At 36.8% G+C, this 19,388-nt stretch overlaps 2 protein-coding genes across 3 annotated transcripts in view; one reads left to right on the top strand and one right to left on the bottom strand.

Annotated features, from left to right (window-relative positions):
- LOC107696175 (protein FAM102B-like) overlaps nt 1-8,611 on the top strand; it is a 25,842-nt gene extending 17,231 nt beyond the window's left edge. The window contains exons 10-11 of the mRNA XM_016496391.1: nt 6,192-6,261; nt 6,744-8,611. Coding sequence (XP_016351877.1) covers nt 6,192-6,261; nt 6,744-6,786 — 113 coding nt within the window. The 3' untranslated portion in view covers nt 6,787-8,611. The remainder of the gene's footprint in view (nt 1-6,191; nt 6,262-6,743) is intronic.
- A 518-nt stretch (nt 8,612-9,129) lies between these two features.
- LOC107696160 (HEN methyltransferase 1) lies at nt 9,130-12,329 on the bottom strand. Of its 2 annotated transcripts, none has more exons than XM_016496374.1 (6): nt 12,276-12,329; nt 11,523-11,638; nt 11,183-11,317; nt 10,892-11,074; nt 10,569-10,749; nt 9,130-9,800 (listed from the first exon to the last, which is right to left on the bottom strand). In XM_016496374.1, coding segments are annotated over exons 2-6 (981 nt in total). In that variant the 5' UTR covers nt 11,525-11,638; nt 12,276-12,329; the 3' UTR covers nt 9,130-9,320. The 2 variants fall into 2 exon arrangements, with proteins under 2 accessions (XP_016351860.1, XP_016351859.1); XM_016496373.1 differs by lacking the exon at nt 12,276-12,329 and adding an exon at nt 11,754-12,024.
- Nucleotides 12,330-19,388: the final 7,059 nt, after the last annotated feature.

Here is a 19,388-nt window from a genome sequence, read left to right as displayed (position 1 = left end):
GTTTTAGTTTAAGATTTAGTAAATTTGTTATGTGATTTTGTCTTTTTTTTTTTAATAGTTTGAGTAATTCTAGTATTTCAACTTGAACTTTTCTAACATTTCTACTTTTGTATTAATTGTTAACAATTTATAATAGTGTGTTTTTTATTAAAAATAACAACAATTATGCTGGCATACTTAAAATGTACAAAAAAATTTTTTTTTTCATGGGATCAAAATGAATAATGACAAAAAATAAAATAAAATGACAAAATTATTAATCTTGGTATATGCAAATTTCTAGCCAATAAAATGCTTACAAGAATGAGAAAGTCCCTCCTACTAATGCACCACCTGCTGTCAACTAGATTTCGCAAGTAGCAAATCATGATTCAAAGATGTGATGTAAATGGAAGGCTAATTTAAAAAAAGTCATGTCCTAACTTCCTGTTTTAACGAGAAATATGCCAACACAGGAAATAAAACTGTGTGCATGTCAAGCAATTTTAAAGGTTACAACCATCAAAAAGCTTTTGTATCCAATTCAACACCTCCATCAAATTTTGAATTTAGCTGTCAAATTTCATATTGCCAGCTGAGCAACATTCCTGTTAATATCCATAATATGTTTTTCTTTTTGTGAGGACTAAAGGTTTGAGTTGCAACAATGGTTAGTATTCAATAAATAATATAATAATATTATAAATAATATTCAATGAAAATATATTTATTAAAATGAGCTAATTATATTGGACTCTAATTATATTGAACTTCCGCCAACTACTCAGTTTTGAACACTTTTAAATGCATTTTCTAATCGACAGTCCTAATTTAAATAGTCAAATGCCTGAATACTAAATGACTACATTAGATATACAGTATTATGTATTTTAAGGTTGGAAATAGGAGAAGTGATTGAGCAGGTTTAATTAAGACTGAACTGAATCTGAAATTATGTCCACAGAGACATCAGGGAAGTGTGGCTCTCTGCCTGATGAGCTCGGGCTGTGTGGACACTCTCGAACGTCCAGTTATGCTAGTCAGCAGTCCAAAGTATCAGGTAGGCTTTCCTTTTCCACTGTTTTCTCTCTGATCGCTCAATCATGAGTCTGTGTGATTCTGTTGTCTTGCTGTACTTGAATGCATGCCTGATTTGTATTTTCTGTAACCCTGGCTGTAACATTATCAGGCTGTCAATCAACATGATGCAGTGGTATTGCATGATGATTAACAGATTTTGTAATTTTGCACGTAGGCTGCATGTCATGTGTCTCTGTTCTGTGCCATGGAGTGAAGATGTGTGTGTGCACATATGAGAGAGAGAGAGAATGTGTGTGCAAATCCATTAGCTCACATTATATTTTGTTTGTCCCCCCATTGTGGGGGCCTAAAAATATTGTAATTTTTATTGATTTTAATTTTGATGTACACTATCATTCAAAGGTTTGGGGTCAGTAAGGTTTTTTATGTGTTTGAAAGAAGTTTCTTATGCTCACCAAGGCTGCATTTGTTTGATCAAAAATACAGTAAAACAGTAATATTGTGAAATATTATTACAATTTAAAATAAATGTTTTCTATTTCAATATATTTGAAAATGTAATTTATTTGTGTGATGGCAAAGCTGAATTTTAAGCAGCCATTACTTCAGTCTTTATTTATTCTAATATGCTGATTTGGTGCTCAAGAAACATTTCTTATTTATTATCAGTGTTGAAAACGGTTGTTCTGCTTAATATTTTTGTGGAAACCGTAATACATTCATCCGGGTCTGATGAATAAGAAGTTCAAAAGAACAGTATTTATTTGAATATAATTATTTTTTAACATAAATGTCTTTACTTTTGATCAATTTAATGTTTCCTTGTTGAATAAAAGCATTAAACAAGGAAACAAAAATCTTACTGACCCCAAACTTTTGAATGGTAGTGATGTAAAATACCTCATATAAAATAATACAAAACAGTTCATATAATATTTATATTGACGTCTTAGTTTGATGATCAACAATTTAAGCACCTACTTTGACCATTTTCCTGAACATGGTAAAAAATTTAATTTTTAAGATCTTCAGGCCCTATTCTGTTCCCCTTTTATGGAAAGTGCTACTTGCTTTATTAAATAATTTGAAATTAGGCTTTTAGAAGGAGTCAGTGCCATCACACAGTAGCTGGATTAAATGTCCCAGATCTAATTTTATAACACTACTTCCTCTAGTACTTCCAGAGAGGAGACAGCACTCTGTCCTTATTTCATTAAGCTGTTCTCTCAGATTGGGTTACACATTGCTCACTTTGACCTTTTGTGTTAGTTCATCTCAAAGTGTAGTTATTTTTAAAGTCCCACAAAGCAAACAGAAGTGTTCATCACATATCTGTCTCTGACTGGAAACTGGAGTTGTTGTGTGCGTATACATGTGTGGGAGGATATTCCCTCCAGTAGCTGCCCATACTAGCGTTATCACTTTCTAAAGCTGATGGAAACCTGAATAGTATGTGTGGGGGGGCGGCGTTAAATGTCCCTTCAGTACAAAGTGATTGATTGATTAATCTGTGAAGGTTTTAAAGTGCATGATGTGTATTACCAGGGCAGATCAACTTTTCATAAAAAAAAAAAAAAGAATAATAATTTAAAACAATGTTGTGTTGTTTCTCAGGCTATAGTACAAGTCACTCACGTTCCTCCAGTCTGTCGGAGTTCTCCCACAGGAGGAACACTTCGATCGGGAGCGCTTCCACCGGCATTGCTAGCATCCCTGAGCCCAGTGAGGAGAGTGACCAAACTACAGTACCCCCTACAGCCCCGGGGGTCTGCGCTGCTGTGCCTGAACACCCATCAACCCCTGACAGAGCTGCCAACAGGTCAGACAGACACTGCTACCACTGCCTGCTCTATATTCATCAAGCTTTAGATTCAGGAAATTAAATAAATGTAGATTTATCAGGTTTATTTTCCCATATATACAAGGTATCCAGTGAAACAGGATTCAATGGAGTCTCAGCTGAAAAGAGTGGATGCCACACGGGTGGATGCCGATGACGTAGTTGAGAAGATTTTGCAAAGCCAGGATTTCACCCACAGTCTGCTGGACTCCAGCACTGAAGGTAACAATGGGTTCTTTATGTTTATTAATAGACATCGCTTGAGGTTAAAGGGATAGTTCACCCAAAAATGAACCAAATTGAACCCTGCGGCTCGTGACGACACATTAATGTCCTAAGACACGAAACGATCGGTTTGTGTGAGAAACCGAACAGTATTTATATCATTTTTTACGTCTAATACAACGCTATGTCCAACTTCCTTGAGCGCGCGCATGGCATCCGATGCGTGAGGTGTGTACACGCTCTGGCGTAGTTTACGTTAATGGGTGTGTTGATATCTAGCCGAAGAGCAATCAACCATAACTTCAGGCGAGCAGGCTCAGAAGTTGGGAATACGTGGAAAGTCACCACTCCAGAATGAGTTCGCGCGAGAGAACGTAATCTTTTAGTTTTAAGTCGGTTTGAACAATCCGGATAAGCGCAAGTAAGTACCATTAGCCGTCGTACCTACAATGACTGTGCACCGTGTAACCAATGAGTGACGTATACGCGCGAGAGATCACTTCCGGCGCTTGCGTAAACCACGTCAGAGCGCGTACACAGCTCACGCATCGGATGCCGTGCGCATGTTCAAGGAAGTTGGACATAGTGTTGTATTAGAGGTAAAAAATGATATAAATACTGTTCAGTTTCTCGCACAAACCGATCGTTTCGTGTCTTAGGACATTAATGTGTCGTCACGAGCCGCAGGGTTTAATTTGGATTTGTCTGTGCATGTTTTTTTTACTCTCATAGATTTTGTTACCATTGCCATGCATTATACGACTGATAGACTGCAATGGCTGGACTTAAAAATCATAATTTGTGTTCTACTGAAGAAACAAAGTCACCTACATCTTGGATGCCCTGGGGGGTAAGCAGATAAACATCAAATTTTCATTTTTGGGTGAACTATCCCTTTAAGGATGTTGCTATAACCGCAATATCGCAATACCGCACTATTGGCGAGCCAACCACAGAGGAATGCAAGAACTGCAGCAACCGCAATATTTGCGTGTTTTCTTTTTTCGTAAGGTTATGCCCTTCTTGTTTTACACTTCGTGCATATGTACTGAATATTAAATAAGTTAGTAATGATAACATAATGTGTACCATGCTGATTTGTACAGAGGATCCATAGATTTTCTCTTAACAAGCCTAAACAGACAGTGAATGAGAGAGATCGACTGACCGTGTGCGATTACTTGCGTCTGTCCTTCAGGCCGAGTCATATTTGTGAATATAGTGGCGCTCAAAATTAAAATGATTTCAACAGCGTGTTTCATTACATCTCTCTTTGAATCAGTGTTTTTTTTTTACGTGTAGTTGAATGAATGGTTTAAACTTTAAAGACTCACTCAAAGACAGTCCCTTGCAACAATGTAACTGCACTGACTGACAGCCCGTCTAGAATGCGCAGGTGAAATATCAGCAGAAAGTCTCTTGTCCAGTCAGATTTGAGGATCAGAATGAACTGTTAAACATATAGGCTAACAATTAATAGCCAGGTTTATATTCTGTTACGTGGACCCTTATTTTGACATTCTCTTCTGTTTTCTTTACTTCCTGTTTCAACACTCTATTTAGATTCGGTTTCATTGGTTTCTGAATATAACCTCGTTACATCATAACACACACACACTCATAGATTTTATATATATATATATATATATATATATATATATATATGGCGATAATACCGCATATCGCGCTATTGAGCCACTCAAAAACTTATTTCAAAAATAAACAAAAAAAATCTTAATGACCACAAACTTTTAAAAAGTAGTGTAAGTGATGTAAAATAGCTATATAAAATAAAAAATAAAACAGCTCATATTATATTTAGTTTGACGATCAAAAATATATGAATGTCACACATATATTTTATATATATATATATATATATATATATATATATGGCGATAATACCGCATATCGCGCTATTGAGCCACTCAAAAACTTATTTCAAAAATAAACAAAAAAAATCTTAATGACCACAAACTTTTAAAAAGTAGTGTAAGTGATGTAAAATAGCTATATAAAATAAAAAATAAAACAGCTCATATTATATTTAGTTTGACGATCAAAAATATATGAATGTTAAGCACCTCTGAGAAAGTGTTGATGTAGGCTTTTATAGAAGACACTGTAATTTTAACTAAAAATTTTTTAAATCGTGTATAATGCCCAAATTCCCAGTAAAGAACTATAAATGAAGCAGGCAACTCTTTGAAACCACCAATCGGAGAAGTCGCTGTTACCATAGTAATGAGAACTGCACCAAAAGAGCTTAGCATTGAGCTGTCACGAAGAACTGCAAATCATGTAATCAAATTAGTCATTTTACAATCTCAAACATCTTATTTTACTGTTATATGTCTCTTTCACAATTAACTTCAGTTATATTACATTTTATGCTTATAATAAATGGCTATAGATTAAAATTGTTTTATATTGTACCATTTTTTTTTTTATTTGTTTACATCAACAGTGCTTCATGGGATTAAAGTTCATTCTCTTATTAACGATTACTAAACATTTCATATTTTTAGTCACTATATTTCCAATAATATTTTATAAATTCCATCTTTCTTTCATTCTGACTGCTATAAATCAATTGTTTTATATTGTACTATTATTTGTATACATCATTTGCAGCATCTCTTGGGATTGTAATCTTTCAAATTGTTGTCTTTCAAAAAATATTTCATAAATTCCATCTTTCATTCTGATCACTAACACTGAATTTTTGCTGCTTTGAAATTGCAATTTGGGCCACTGACTTGCTTGTGACGGATCGGCATCAGTGCAGACTTGAAAGTTGGATTGAGAGCAAACAGAAATAAAAAACAGAGCTAGAAACAGGTTGTTTAATTGGTAGCAATGTTTACAGGTAGCTGCTGCTACTCAGTAGGTGTATTGAAGTGTCTCTGTGCCAGAGCACGTATCGATGTGTGTGTCCTATTAGTTTTCATAATATTTTTAGATGACCTGGCGACAGGTTCTCATTAGAAATGGACCAATTTGGTTTTTGTATCCCCAGAGAAGAGTCGTGACTTTGTGCATGCAGAATGGAGGCGATATCTGTTTCAAGTGTGTGTGTGTGTGTGTGCGTGTGTGTGTGTTTCAGAGGAAGGTCTGCGCTTGTTTGTGGGTCCTGGTGGGAGCACAGCACTTGGTAGCCATCACCTTCCTGCCAGGTGAGTTTGAAGGAATATTTCAGCCAAAAATGAAAATGCTTTCATCATTTATTCACTAAAATGTCATTCCAAACCAAAATATGTCTTTCTTCCTTGCAACACAAAATGAAATGAGAGTAGAACACCCAAGTTGCTCTTTAAATGGGGGATTGAGTCTGTTAAGCTTTAAAAAATTACCAGAAGGGACCATAAATGTATTTTTATGCTATATTCAGTGTTTCAAAGCCATACAATAGCCGGTATGATGAAACCATGAAATATAGAGCGTCTCTTATTGCATTTCATAGAAGTAAGACAATCAAACAGGTTTGAAATGACATGAGGGTGAGTAAATAATAACTATTTTAATGCTCGGGTTACTGTCTCTTTAAAAAACAGAGCAAAATCAGCCAGTAAGCAGTGGTATCCCTCTACGCTTTAAAAAATAGTACATCACTGCATTTACTGGGTTGCATGTAAATGCTGTTTTCTTCTCTTTTCAGAGTTGGAGCTGGTGCCTACGAACAGGTGGTGATCAAACGCTAGAGTTGGGAGATGACAGAAGGAGAAGTGTCAAAAACCAAAGTCTGTTTCGTGGGAGGAGAAAGGGACTAAGAGATTCAGACATGTTCGTCTCCTCTCACATTAGGAGTGTTTGTCACGAACCTGTTTCATCCTTGGAATGGTAAAGAACCGACAGCTCCTCTGTATGAGGCTGCCATTATAGGTGTCTTGTGTTTCACTGTGAGGTCAAGTTTGTCTCCCAATACGTCCGCTTTGAAAATCAAAGAGCGTTTTTCTTGCATATTTTTTAAAATGTATATTTCATATTATTGTTTTAGTTTGTTTTTACCCATGTTTACATGTTTGTGAGCCATGTCAGTAACATTTGATGGATTGTATTAATCTTTTACAGTACATATGAGGTGTATACTCTCTGCAGATGAAGGTGACCCCTTTGCAAAATGTTTTTGTCATCTCATTACTGTCAGAATGGAAATCAAACCGTCCTCACTCACCCACAGCGTCTCACTTTGTGCGTGTGAGAAGTCGCGATGCGTTTTGACAGATGGAGCCGTTTTCAGACTTGAAAAAATGTCCATTTGAATAGCACTTTGAATTGAAGGACTTTCTGTGTATCTCCAACACTATAGGGAGTTTTGAGGCTGAGCTGTTGATCAAGTTAACCCATACACGGAAAATGTGTATTTCTTCTTTATTCATTGTCTTAAATGACTTTCAGCTTGAGAAAACTCCTACAGCTGCATTATATGTTGAATGAGACTACTTATGAAATTTTGCAATTCAATATATTGACATATTAGCTACCTAAAATCCGAGCAGGTGAATATCTGATAAGTACGTTTCTGGCATCATTAATATCTCGTAAATATATTGGCTTTCATGCAAGGACAAAATGAGCCAAGCTGTTCTCAAGCTACAATTAGTAACATGGCAGCACAGAACAAAGTATTTAACTATTTCAGCAATGCTTGAAACATTTAGCACAAGGCTCTTGAGGCGTGTAGCTCTTTTTATCCTCTCTATAACACTACAAAACCTTTTTTTTCCCCCCATGTTTTTGTAGTTACTTGATGCATCACTAAAATGAAGGTATTGACTATTTTCATAGTATCTCTGTCTGTAAGATCAGCTATAGGGCATATCAGAGTCATACATTAGTGCTTCTCTAGTTTTATGTGACCGTATGCCCATCTCTTCTCAGAATCCATTCGCTGTTTTATTAATATAAACTCACTTGCCTCTACAATTTAAATGTGTGTGAGGATTCGCAGTTGAGCGCGAGTGTACAATTTATTTGTAGCACTTGATTATATCATAACTGTCTAGAGTTATATTGTAGAAATGCATGGGTGTCACACCTACTCAATGTGTCCAAAGCATTTTGTGTAGTCTTTGCTAACTCCATCAGATTGATCCAGATCTGTTGAGATCCAAACACAAAAAAAAAAAACATTGACGGGAAGCTTGGATTCAACTCGGCCATACATCTCAGGTTTATTATTTTATCTTACGCAATTACTGCACAAATATCAAAGCACCACACTGCGATTGTACAGAGCTCCTAAAGAGACATGGTGATATGTCTAAATAAGAGATGGGAGGAAAAATTATATATCAGTGCTTTTGCGTTCTCTCGCAAATGTTTTGGATTGCTTAGACAAACTTTGTTCACTTGCAAAACCTTTGCGTTCAACTGAGAAACGTTATGTTCACTTGAAAAGAGTGAGTGCAAAGCTTCTCGTGGGAACACAAAGATTTTGCATGCAAACAAAAGTTTCTTGTGGGAATGAAAACACTTTGCATGAAAACGCAAATCTTTATTGTGGGAATACAAGCATTTTGTGAGCGATCGCAATGTTTCTCAAAGGGAACCTTTGTATGAAAATGCAACAACATTTATATATAGGCCTACTTAATCCTCCCATGTCATATTGTTCTTCATCACTATGTCCCTTTAAGTGCTCCGTTGCAAATACCAGTATATTTAGAGGTTATCTGCAATATTTCAGCTTCATTACTTTTCATCAGAGTTTAAACTTGATTTTTAGTTTTTTAATTGATCTACTGCCAAAATGAAAGTCTATTTTTTATGTATTTGAGCATATTTTGTGTTACCGAAATTGTCAAGATTCACTTTTTCCCGCTGGTCCTAATAGGTCCTGGTACTCTACATGTTGTAAAAACATGGTGGCTTTATCTCTTCTGTGAAGTTTTTGGTCCTTGTAATTGTACCGTGTCTGATGTTTAAAGGTGACATCGCAATGTTGTGTTCTAACTTTTGGCTTCCATGCCATGTGTTCTGTTATGATGCTGGTAAAGTATGTACCACGCACTGTTAAATAAAACCACATTTCAAAGAAGGTGTCACATATTTGCATTTTTAATGACATGTTTAATGGTTGTCTTCTCCATCGATCACACAGATTTGGCCATATAATTGAAATATGTCTTTCTGATGATCCTACACATACAGTCAAAAACTAACAATCGTCTTAAGTGCAGCTTGCTTTCTTTTATTCTGGTTACAGAGCTTTCTGGATCTGTTATACATTACCTTAACTCCCAAGCTCCCTATCCCAGTCCTCCTCCATGTTGTTTGCTACACCTGATACGGTTTTCACATCATCTTTTTCTTCCTCCACCTCCTCCCCCTCATCATCATCGGTAGGCAGGTTTAACACCGTTCCATCAGCGCTCATCCTCACCCGCTCATCCTCCAGCAGTTCCTCCCGGAGACGCTGAATGCTCCCACACAGTGCTCTCACTCTGGGACTGGACCACACACGTTCCAAAGGAACACAAATGGTGTTGCCCTGCTGGTAGATGGGCTGCCACTCACGTGCATCCCCTTCGACCCCATGCTGGAATACTTCCATTAATGGAGGAGCGTAGAAGTCTGCATTATTGTTGGAGTCCATGTTCATTCTCCTGAGCCATTCCCGTCTCAGTTGTTGTGCCTCATACAGGACCTCATTAACTAAAGTCTTCTGGTAGATGTTGTTATCACACAGGCTTGGATACACCACCTTGTACAACTAAACAAGGAACAGCAAAGAAAGATAAGACATGACTGCAAATATCAGCAGTTTCAGACAAAAAAATTACTTTGTTTTTAGCTTAAACCTGTGAAGTCAGCATTAAAAGAAAAGTTCACCATATTTTTGAAATGTTAAGTTACTGATCTTATTGCCAACAATTCATCTGTGCATGTTTTGTATTTTGACCTCAACCTTTCAATCAACAACCGATGGACAGAAACAAGTTCCCACCCTACATTTTTTTCTTTTTCAATAGTCTGTTTACAAAAAGGAAGAAAAGACCTGTTTCTACTTCCTCTTCATTGTGACTTCAAGAGTCATGTCAAATTAATCTTCTTTTTTTTTTTTTATCAAAGCTTGTGCTCTTCGTGGCTGTGAAGCACCTACAGCTCTGCATATTCTCCCAAAGACTGCATGTTACAGACGCAATGTAATGAAACAGATTATGGAAGAATAAAAAAATTGTTCAATGTATTGGTTGTTGATTAGGTGGGGGGAATATCTAAATGCAAGATTGCAGTCCATTGTAAAAAAGGGGTGGGTTTTAAACTGACTAAATGATTGGTCACCAGAATGGAAATCTGTCATTACATCGGAGGATCAAGTTATATGATATTTGAATAAAAAAATTGCATGGATCAATTCATGCTGACTTTATGCCGAGCCTATGTAATTTTTTTATTTTTTTTAGAAAGTACAATATTACTCTTTTAAACAAATATGCAGTTACAAGTGCAACACCTCATAAGAAAAACAGTTTCTCACCAGTTTATACATAGAAGGTTCCAAGCTTTCAGCATTGCTCATGGACTGATTTATCCCATCAAAATTCCTCTGGAACACACCGATCTGGGTGCAGAATCCCACATCTCTCCAGTGGCCAACAGCTTCTCCAACTCCAGTGAACTGCACAGAGTAATCATATTCTCTACAGACCCTGTGAGCCCTGTGAGGGAGAGAGAGATGGAACATCGTTTAGCCAGAAAAACTGTTAATCATTTTTAACATGGACACATCTGTGTAGATCTAAATCTGATCCTAAATCAACACTGGAATGTGTTTGCACTAGATGTTGAACATTTGCTTACCAAGTCTGAAACTCTGCTCTGGTCCATTCAAACTTATGATCATAGTTTCTGAAGCCTCTAAGGCCCGGCAGCAGCGGGTTGAACTCTGCGTTAGGTGTGCTGACAATCACGGCACCTGGTGCCATGTACCCAAACACTACATCTGAAAAGCTCTCCACCTCCACAAGCTCCAGGTGTTCGATTCTTAAAGGGGTTAGAGATGTTTATGTTGACAAAGCTCAAGTGAAACATATAATCTTAAAGTAACTTTTAGTTTATTTGCCTGAAAAACCAAAGATGTGGCACACTTACAACTCAACACATGTAACAAGATCAAATCCTCTGGTGCAGGGCTCCCTCTCTGTGACAGACCCTTGGTACAACTCAATGGTCAAAGGCCCATCACTTGGCTGTAGATAATCACTTACAAGTGGAGCCAATGTATGCCTGGCAAAAAAAATAAATAAATAAATCACACAAGACAGATGTACACATGAAGCTTGATTTGCATATGGCCAAAAGTACTTGGAGGCCCCCTTAATTCCACTTATGCAGCATAAACCGTTGGCCTTATGGGATAGCGCTGTAATTTTAATGCCATCTAACACTACACACAACAATGGGAGGTTTGCAGGCAAGATCCCAAACTTACATTCTCTTCAAGAGGACGACACTGTTGATATCAACTCCCACTAGTAACTGTATACCGTTGCGATGAAACTTCAGCTTTTTCAGTAAGCGACATTCAGCGCAACCGACATCGATGACCTGCGGAAAGATCAAATCCCAGGTAGGAAGACAAAAAGATTAGCACGCTAGTTCAAGCGTAGTGTCAAAGGCCACCGCGACTTAACTTTAAAATTCTATACATGCGTTTATTGACCTTTTTAGGTCTGTAGGTTTTCACGTAATCGATAACAAACTGGTATCGCTGCATGTACAGCGGAGGAGAAAACGGTGTGGTCATCTTGGTCAGTTCTGCTCGGCTGTCCGTCCTCATTGAACACATGCTCGAGGTGACACCCTCAGCTCAGCTGTGTGTGAATGCTTTTGCTTTACTCAGATACACTCAATCTTTAGCAAGGGCCATTAAAGCCGGTGCAAAAAGGATACATTACTGGACCGGTGTTAATTTAGATATTTATTTTAGTAAAAGAATGTGCTACAAATAAATAATTAAAACGTAATATACAGTAAGTTTAATACTTTAAAACTTACAATAAATAAACTGTTTTAGAAGCGTATACACCGTTTTTAATAGTATTATTTTAAAAGCAGGCTATGCAATGAACACGGCGGTTGAGCGAAATAGGCTACATTATTGCGTGGTTGATCAGCCCACTTAAAAAATCAATAAATTAATGGATATTAAATATTATTTTGACTTTAAATTATTTTGTCTTACTTGAACATTAGCTGTAGCTTCCGCTAAGAAAACCCATTACAGCGTAGAAAAAACAATCGGCCTAAAGGGAACACTGCAACAATATTACAATACTGATTTATAGATTATAAGTCGATCAGCAGTCAGAGTTACTTTTTGTAAGGACAAACAATACATGCGACTGTATTATTGTGTATTTTTGCGCTTTGGTTGTCCCCTACAGTTAAATGAAATGGAATTCGTGGCTCTAAAAAGACAACATTAAACATTCAGTTGAAGGCAGTATGAGAAGTTACCGAAATCCATTTCCCCTCTATATTTTGCACAGAATGGCTTTAATGTTCTCCAAATTCACTCTGGTGATGTCAAATCTCCCGTTTCATACTCTAGAAAGCCTTTTTTTTCCTACAAATACAGCTACAGATATATAGAAGGGTCACCAAATCCAGCAGGCAGCATACAGGTCACGGAAATCTTTTACACCATTTTTATTTCACACAGCATGCATTTAATGTTCTCCAGATTTACTCTGATGATGTCTAGACATCACACAGTGATGTCTAGACATCACACAGTGATGTCTAAATTTCTTTCTTCTGTATTTTAGAAGGCATTTTAGTCAAACCTCCTCTGTTTCATGCTCTAGATAGAAAGCATTTGTCTGATGCAAACTGTTACAGATATAGATGGTTCACAAAATCTGACAAGGCAGCATAACAGGTCACCAAAATCTATTTCCCTCCTTTATTATACACATAATTCCTTTAATGTTCCCCAAATTCACTCTGGTGATGTATAATTTCCTCTGTTTCATACTCTAGAACAGTAGTTCTCCAGTCCTGGGGACCCACCGCTCTGCACATTTTGTATGTCTTCCTTATTTAATGCACCTGTTTCAGATCATCAGCTCGTCAGGAGGGAGATCCATGAACTGAACTGAGGGCGTCAGTCGATAAGGAAGACATACAGAACGTGCAGAGCAGTGGTACCCCAGGACTGGAATTGAGAACCACTTCTCTAGAACAGGGGTCTCCAAACTCGGTCCAAACCAGAGTTTAGCTCCAACACACCTGAACCAGCTAATTAAGGTCTTACTAGGCACACTAGAAACTTCCAGGCAGGTGTGTTGAGGCAAGTTGGAGCTAAACTCTGCAGGACACCGGCCCTCCAGGACTGAGTTTGGAGACCCCTGTTCTAGAAAGTTTTTTTTTTTTTTTTTTTTAAACAGCTACAGACACCAAAGGTCACCAAATCCGACACAGCAGTATTGTCTGTTACCAAAATCTGTTTCCCTCTTTATTTCACACAGAATGGCTTTAATGTTCTCCAAATTCACTCGGTTGATGTCTAAATGTCTCTCTTCTGTTTTTTAGAAGGCATTTTGGTTTTATATAAACAACTACTGACATATAGCAAGGTCACCAATCCGACAAGACAGCAGGATGCTGATATCCATTTGCAGTGGGTGCCAAAAAATAAATAGAACTGAAATGAAATATTTAAAGAATACCGACTCATCAGAGGAAGCACGAAAATTTGCGGACTCTCTTTCTGCCAAATTACCTCTCTTTAGTGAATCTGGGCTGATTAGGGCAGACTGTAAAGGCTCCATTTAAGTTATTTTTTGATCCTCTTTAAGCTTGACGGTTTATGTTTTGAACTTTGTTAACAGCAGGGGAGCATGATCGAGACTTGTTTTTTTTTACCCCCATTGTTTTTGCTGTAAGTCCCCTTGTTTTCTCTCCCTGTGCTCCGCTACATTCCAGGTGATGGGTGAGTTTTGCCATTTCAGTTGGGGAAATGGACACGTAAGTTGTGATGGGGTTTGCCAGACTATTTGTATTTCAGAGTTTATTACCTGCTTTTATACATTACCAATGTTACTCAACTTAATTGATAATGGTTGATGCATATAGTTCTGTTGGTGGGACAAACGTCACATTTATATCTTGGAATGTTAGAGGTATGGGACACCAGATTAAAAGGCAAAGTATTTGCACATCTTAAATCCCTCTCTGCTGATATTATTTTCCTTCAAGAGACCCATATTAAACAAACAGAACAGAGACGCCTTAGATCTAATTGGATCTCCCAAGTATATCAGTCCTCCTTTTCCTCAAAGGCTAGGGGTGTTGCCATTTTATTTCGTAAATCCATCCCTTTTCGTTTGTCAACTGTCATTGCTGATCCTGCTGGTATATACATTTTAGTATTTGGGCATATAAATTATTTTCCAATTACCTGTCTAAACATATGTGGTCCAAATTTTGATTATCCTAATTTCTTCAGAAAGGTTTTTGATTTGCTTCCTGACCCCAATTCTACAAATATAATAATTGGTGGCGATTTTAACTACTATCTTGATGCCTGTTTGGATCGTTCTTCTACACAAGCCCCTCATATTTTACACTCAGTTAGCACTTTAAATCATCTATGTAAATCTTTGAGTTTAGTTGATATTTGGAGATTACAAAACCCATCTGCTAGAGACTACTCATTCTTTTAATTTGTACACAAATCTTACACTAGAATTGACTATTTTCTTGTTGACTCTAAACTTATTCCAAATGTTATACAGACTAAGTATAATAATATTATAATTTCTGACCATAGCCCGATTACCATGGTGTTTAAGCTTTCTCTTTCTCAGTCTAAGTACTGTTGGCGTTTGAACCCTGGTTTATTATTACAGGAGCAATTTAATACATACACTTCGTCTCACATTAAGCAGTTTCTTGAATTCAATGACAAAGGTGATGTGTCTGATTCCATTCTTTGGGAGACCTTTAAGGTAGTAGTGCGGGGTAATATAATTGCCTATGAAGCTAGCAGGAACAAAGAAAACCGCAGACGTCTGGCCAAAATTGAAGCCCTGCTTCCAGCCATGGAGCAGGCATATAGATTGTCCAAATCCCAGTCTGATCTTAATGCCATGTTAAAACTGAAATACGAATACAATAATATTTTGAGCGAGCAGGTCAGTAATATGCTTCTTAAAATTAAACGCAAGCAGTTTGAGATGGGTGATAAACCTGAAAGATTACTTTCTCTGCAACTAAGAGGCATGTAGGCCAACAGAGCTATTTTTCAAATTAAGTCTGGCTCTGGTGTGCTGTTAACTAAACCAAAGGAAATTAATGTTTTCTGGAATTTTATAAGTATCTTTTTACTTCAAAATGCAATGTGCCTGACTCAGATATTATTGATTTTCTTGATTCTATTGATGTTCCGAAGCTTGGTGAGGCTGCTAGAGCGGAACTGGATAAAGAGTTCACATTGGATGAAATTTTGAAGGCTATTAAATCTTTTCCAAATGGTAAGGCCTCAGGATCTGATGGGTTTTGTATCAAATTTTATAAAACTCATGCAGATATAATTGGCCCATTACTGCTTAGAATGATAAATCATTCTTTTAAAAATAAACTGTTCCCTGATTCTCTCTATGAGGCAAACATTTGTTTATTATTGAAAAAAGACAGGGATGACACTGATCCTTCCAGTTATAGACCATTAAGTTTGCTTAACTGTGGCCAGAAGATTGTTGCCAAAGTATTGGCTAGCCGTCTGAGCAAACACATTGCCTCAATAATTCATCCTGACCAGACTGGTTTTTATTTTTGGTAGATTTTATTTTTCAAATGTTCGACGTCTGTTAAATGTTATGTATAGTGTAGACTCTCAGTCTAGGGCTGCCATTATCTCACTTGACACAGAAAAGGCTTTTGACCAGATCGAGTGGCGATATTTATATTTAGTGCTAGATAAGTTTGGGTTTGGTAAAAAATTTTGTACATACATTAAGATGCTTTATGCAAACCCAAAATCTGCAATACTTACCAATCTGGATAAATCGGACTATGTTCCTCTTTATCGTGGGACAAGGCAGGGGTGTTGCCTTAGTCCCTTATTATTTATTCTGGCTCTGGAGCCTCTGGCTATAAGCACCCCCCCCCCCCAATGGATTTGATAAACCATTTTGGTTATTTTTTCCGGGTATTCAATTTACTGGAAGAAAATCATCTTCATCCCTCTTGGCAGTAATTTTCCTAATAATTTTTTAGAGTCCATCCCTTTTAAAATTGTTCATGATAATTTTACTTATTTAGGTTTGGTTATTCCCACAGATCCAAAAGACATATTTAAGCTTAATTTTATGGCTGCAATAAAGAGCCTGAAATCTACCATTGAAAAATAGAGGATCTTGCCATTGTCCCTAATTTGCCGTGTTAATGCTATAAAAATGGTGGCCCTTCCAATGTTTTTATATTTGTTTCAGAATTTACCTATCTATCTGACAAAATCTTTTTTTAGAAACCTAGATTCTATAATTTTCTCTTTTATTTGGGGCTATAAGGCACATCGTATCTCTAAGGCTCATTTAGAAAAATCTAAAGAGCTGGGTGGATTGGCAATGCCAGTTTTTCAGCATTACTTCTGGGCAGCAAATGTTAGGGCTTTGATGTATTGGAATCATGGCTCGCCTTCTGATCAGAATGCGGTGCATACTCCTAGCTGGATTCTTAAGGAATCTCATTCTGTAAACAAAAGCTCTCTCCCTGCTTTACTATTAGACAATTTAAGTGTTCCTTTAAAGAACATCACAAACAATTTTGTTGTGCATAGCTCTTTAAGGATATTGAAACACATTAAGAAATGTCTTGGTGTCACGCTACCCTCTCTTCATTCTCCCATTTGTGAGAATCATAATTTTATACCCGCTTTGAATGATAGAACCTTTCAAGTGTGGAATAATAAGGGTCCTTCCACATTTAACGACTTGTACACAGATGGTCACTTTTCCTCCTTTGATCATCTTCTTAGTAAATATCATCTTTCTCATTCTTATTTTTTATAAGACTTGCAGTTACTTGCAGATTCGACATTATGTTCAGCAGACTTTTTCTGACTATAGGATTCAGCAGGAAGAGCATTGTTTCTATAATCTAGTGCGACAAGCCGCAGACTCTCGGCATATGGTTTCACAATTTGTTTCCCTGTTCTCTACGCAGGTTATTACATCTTCTGATTATCTTAAAGTAGCCTGGGAAAAGAAGGCTGGTATCAGCTTATCTGATAACCTTTGGTCTGAAATCTTGAAGAGAATACATAGCTGTTCCATCAATGCAAGACTTCAATTAATTCAGTTTAAAATTGTACACAGACTGCATTATTCTAAAACCAGACTCCACAAGATCTACCCAGCTGTGTCTCCTATATGTGATCGACGTCAAGTTGCAGAGGGAACTTTATCTCATTCTTTTTGGTCTTGCCTGAAACTCCAGAGATATTGGGAAGATATTTTCTCTTGGTATTCAGTATATGATCAGACCCTTCCTCCTGAAATGGAATTGGCCATTTTTGGTTATTCTGACACAGTTTCCTCTTTGCCTTATCATTTGCAGTTGGCATTAATGTTGGGCATGGTTGTGGCCAAGAGAATTATATTAAGGGATTGGAAAGCCACTGCTCCCCCATGCTTTCAGAAATGGCTTGTGGAGATGGTCTCTGTTTTAAACTTGTGTTCCTGTGGCTCAGTAGTAGAGCATTGCGTTAGCAGTGCAAAGATCATGGGTTCAATTCCCAGGGAACACACATACTGGTAAAAAATGTATAGCCTAAATGCACTGTAAGTCGCTTTGGATAAAAGCGTCTGCTAAATGCATAAATTTATTTAAAATAAAAAAATGTAAACCTTGAAAAAATTTGGCTTAACGAATCAAAGTCTCTTAATTTTTCCAAGGTCTAGGGTCCCTTCCTCCAACATTTACATAATAGTAGAACTTAAAGATTATTATACTATTTATAGTAATTATCTGTTATACTATGATTTATGTGGTGATTTTTGTCCCTGTCCTTGCGTGATTTATATTCATTTTATGTATTTTATTTAGGCATTTTTGTCTGGCTTTTTTTTTTTTTTGGGTGGGGTGTCAGGTTGTTTGATTGTTGTTGTTATAAAACTAATAAAAATAATATGGCAAAAAATACAAAACTACAGTGCCTATAAAAAGTATTCATACCTTATGTTAAACTGCTTTAAATAACTTTTTTTTACACATCAATCTACACTCCATACACCATAATGACAAAGCAAAAAACTGATTTGTGACAACTTTGCAAATTTATTAAAATTCAAAAACTGAAATAAGTACATTACATAAGTATTCATACCCTTAACACAGTACTTAGTTGAAGCACTTTTACAGTCTCAAGTATTTTTTGATATGATGCGACAAGCTTTGTACATCTGCATTTGGCAATTATCTGCCATTATTCTCGTCACCTCTCAAGCTCTGTCAGCTTGGATGGGGACTGGCAGACATTTTCAGGTTTCTCCAGAAGTATTTGATTGGAGACCATAGAATCTTGTTTCTCACAATCTGAGAGTTCTTTAGGTGCTTTGTTGCAAATTCCAAGTGTGTTTGCATGTGTCTTCACTGAGGAGAGGATTGAGTTTGCATAAAGACTGGATTGGTGGAGTGTTGCAGTAGGAAGAGTCCTGGTTGTTTCAAACTTCTTCCATTAAGGGTAACAGAGATTACATGCTCCTATGACCCTTAAATGAAGCAGAATTTTTTTCTGATCTCTTCCCCAGATGTGTGGCTTGACACAAACCTGTCTCTGAGCTCTACAGGCAGTTGTTTTGACCTCAGGGCTTGGTTTTTGCTCTGATACGCATTTTCAGCTGTCAGACCTTTTATTGAGAAGTGTGTGCCTTTCCAAATCATACCCATTTAAATGAATTTGCCACAGGTTAACGCCACTCGAAGTGTAGTAACATCTACAAACAATATGAATGCTCCTGAGCGAAATTTCAACTGTCCCAGAAAAGGGTATGAATACTTATTCAATGGAATCATTTCAGTTTTTTATTTCTAATAAATTTGCAAAGTTGTTACAAACCTGTATTTTTGCTTTGTCATTATGGTGTATGGAGTGTAGATTGATGTGGGAAAAAAGTTATTTAAAGTAGTTTAACAAGGCAGCAACATAACAAAACGTGAAAAAAATGAAGGGGTATGAATACATTTTATAGGCACTGTATATATTTCATGGCTTTATTTTTGAAACTTTACATAGGAAAGCACAAAACTATTTCTACATATATTAAAATGCTTCTTGTATTGCTTTCTT

Source organism: Sinocyclocheilus anshuiensis, unplaced genomic scaffold (genome assembly GCF_001515605.1).
Source record: "Sinocyclocheilus anshuiensis isolate Anshui unplaced genomic scaffold, SAMN03320099.WGS_v1.1 scaffold306, whole genome shotgun sequence".
NCBI lineage: Eukaryota > Metazoa > Chordata > Actinopteri > Cypriniformes > Cyprinidae > Sinocyclocheilus > Sinocyclocheilus anshuiensis.
This window is presented reverse-complemented; position numbering and strand designations above follow the sequence as displayed.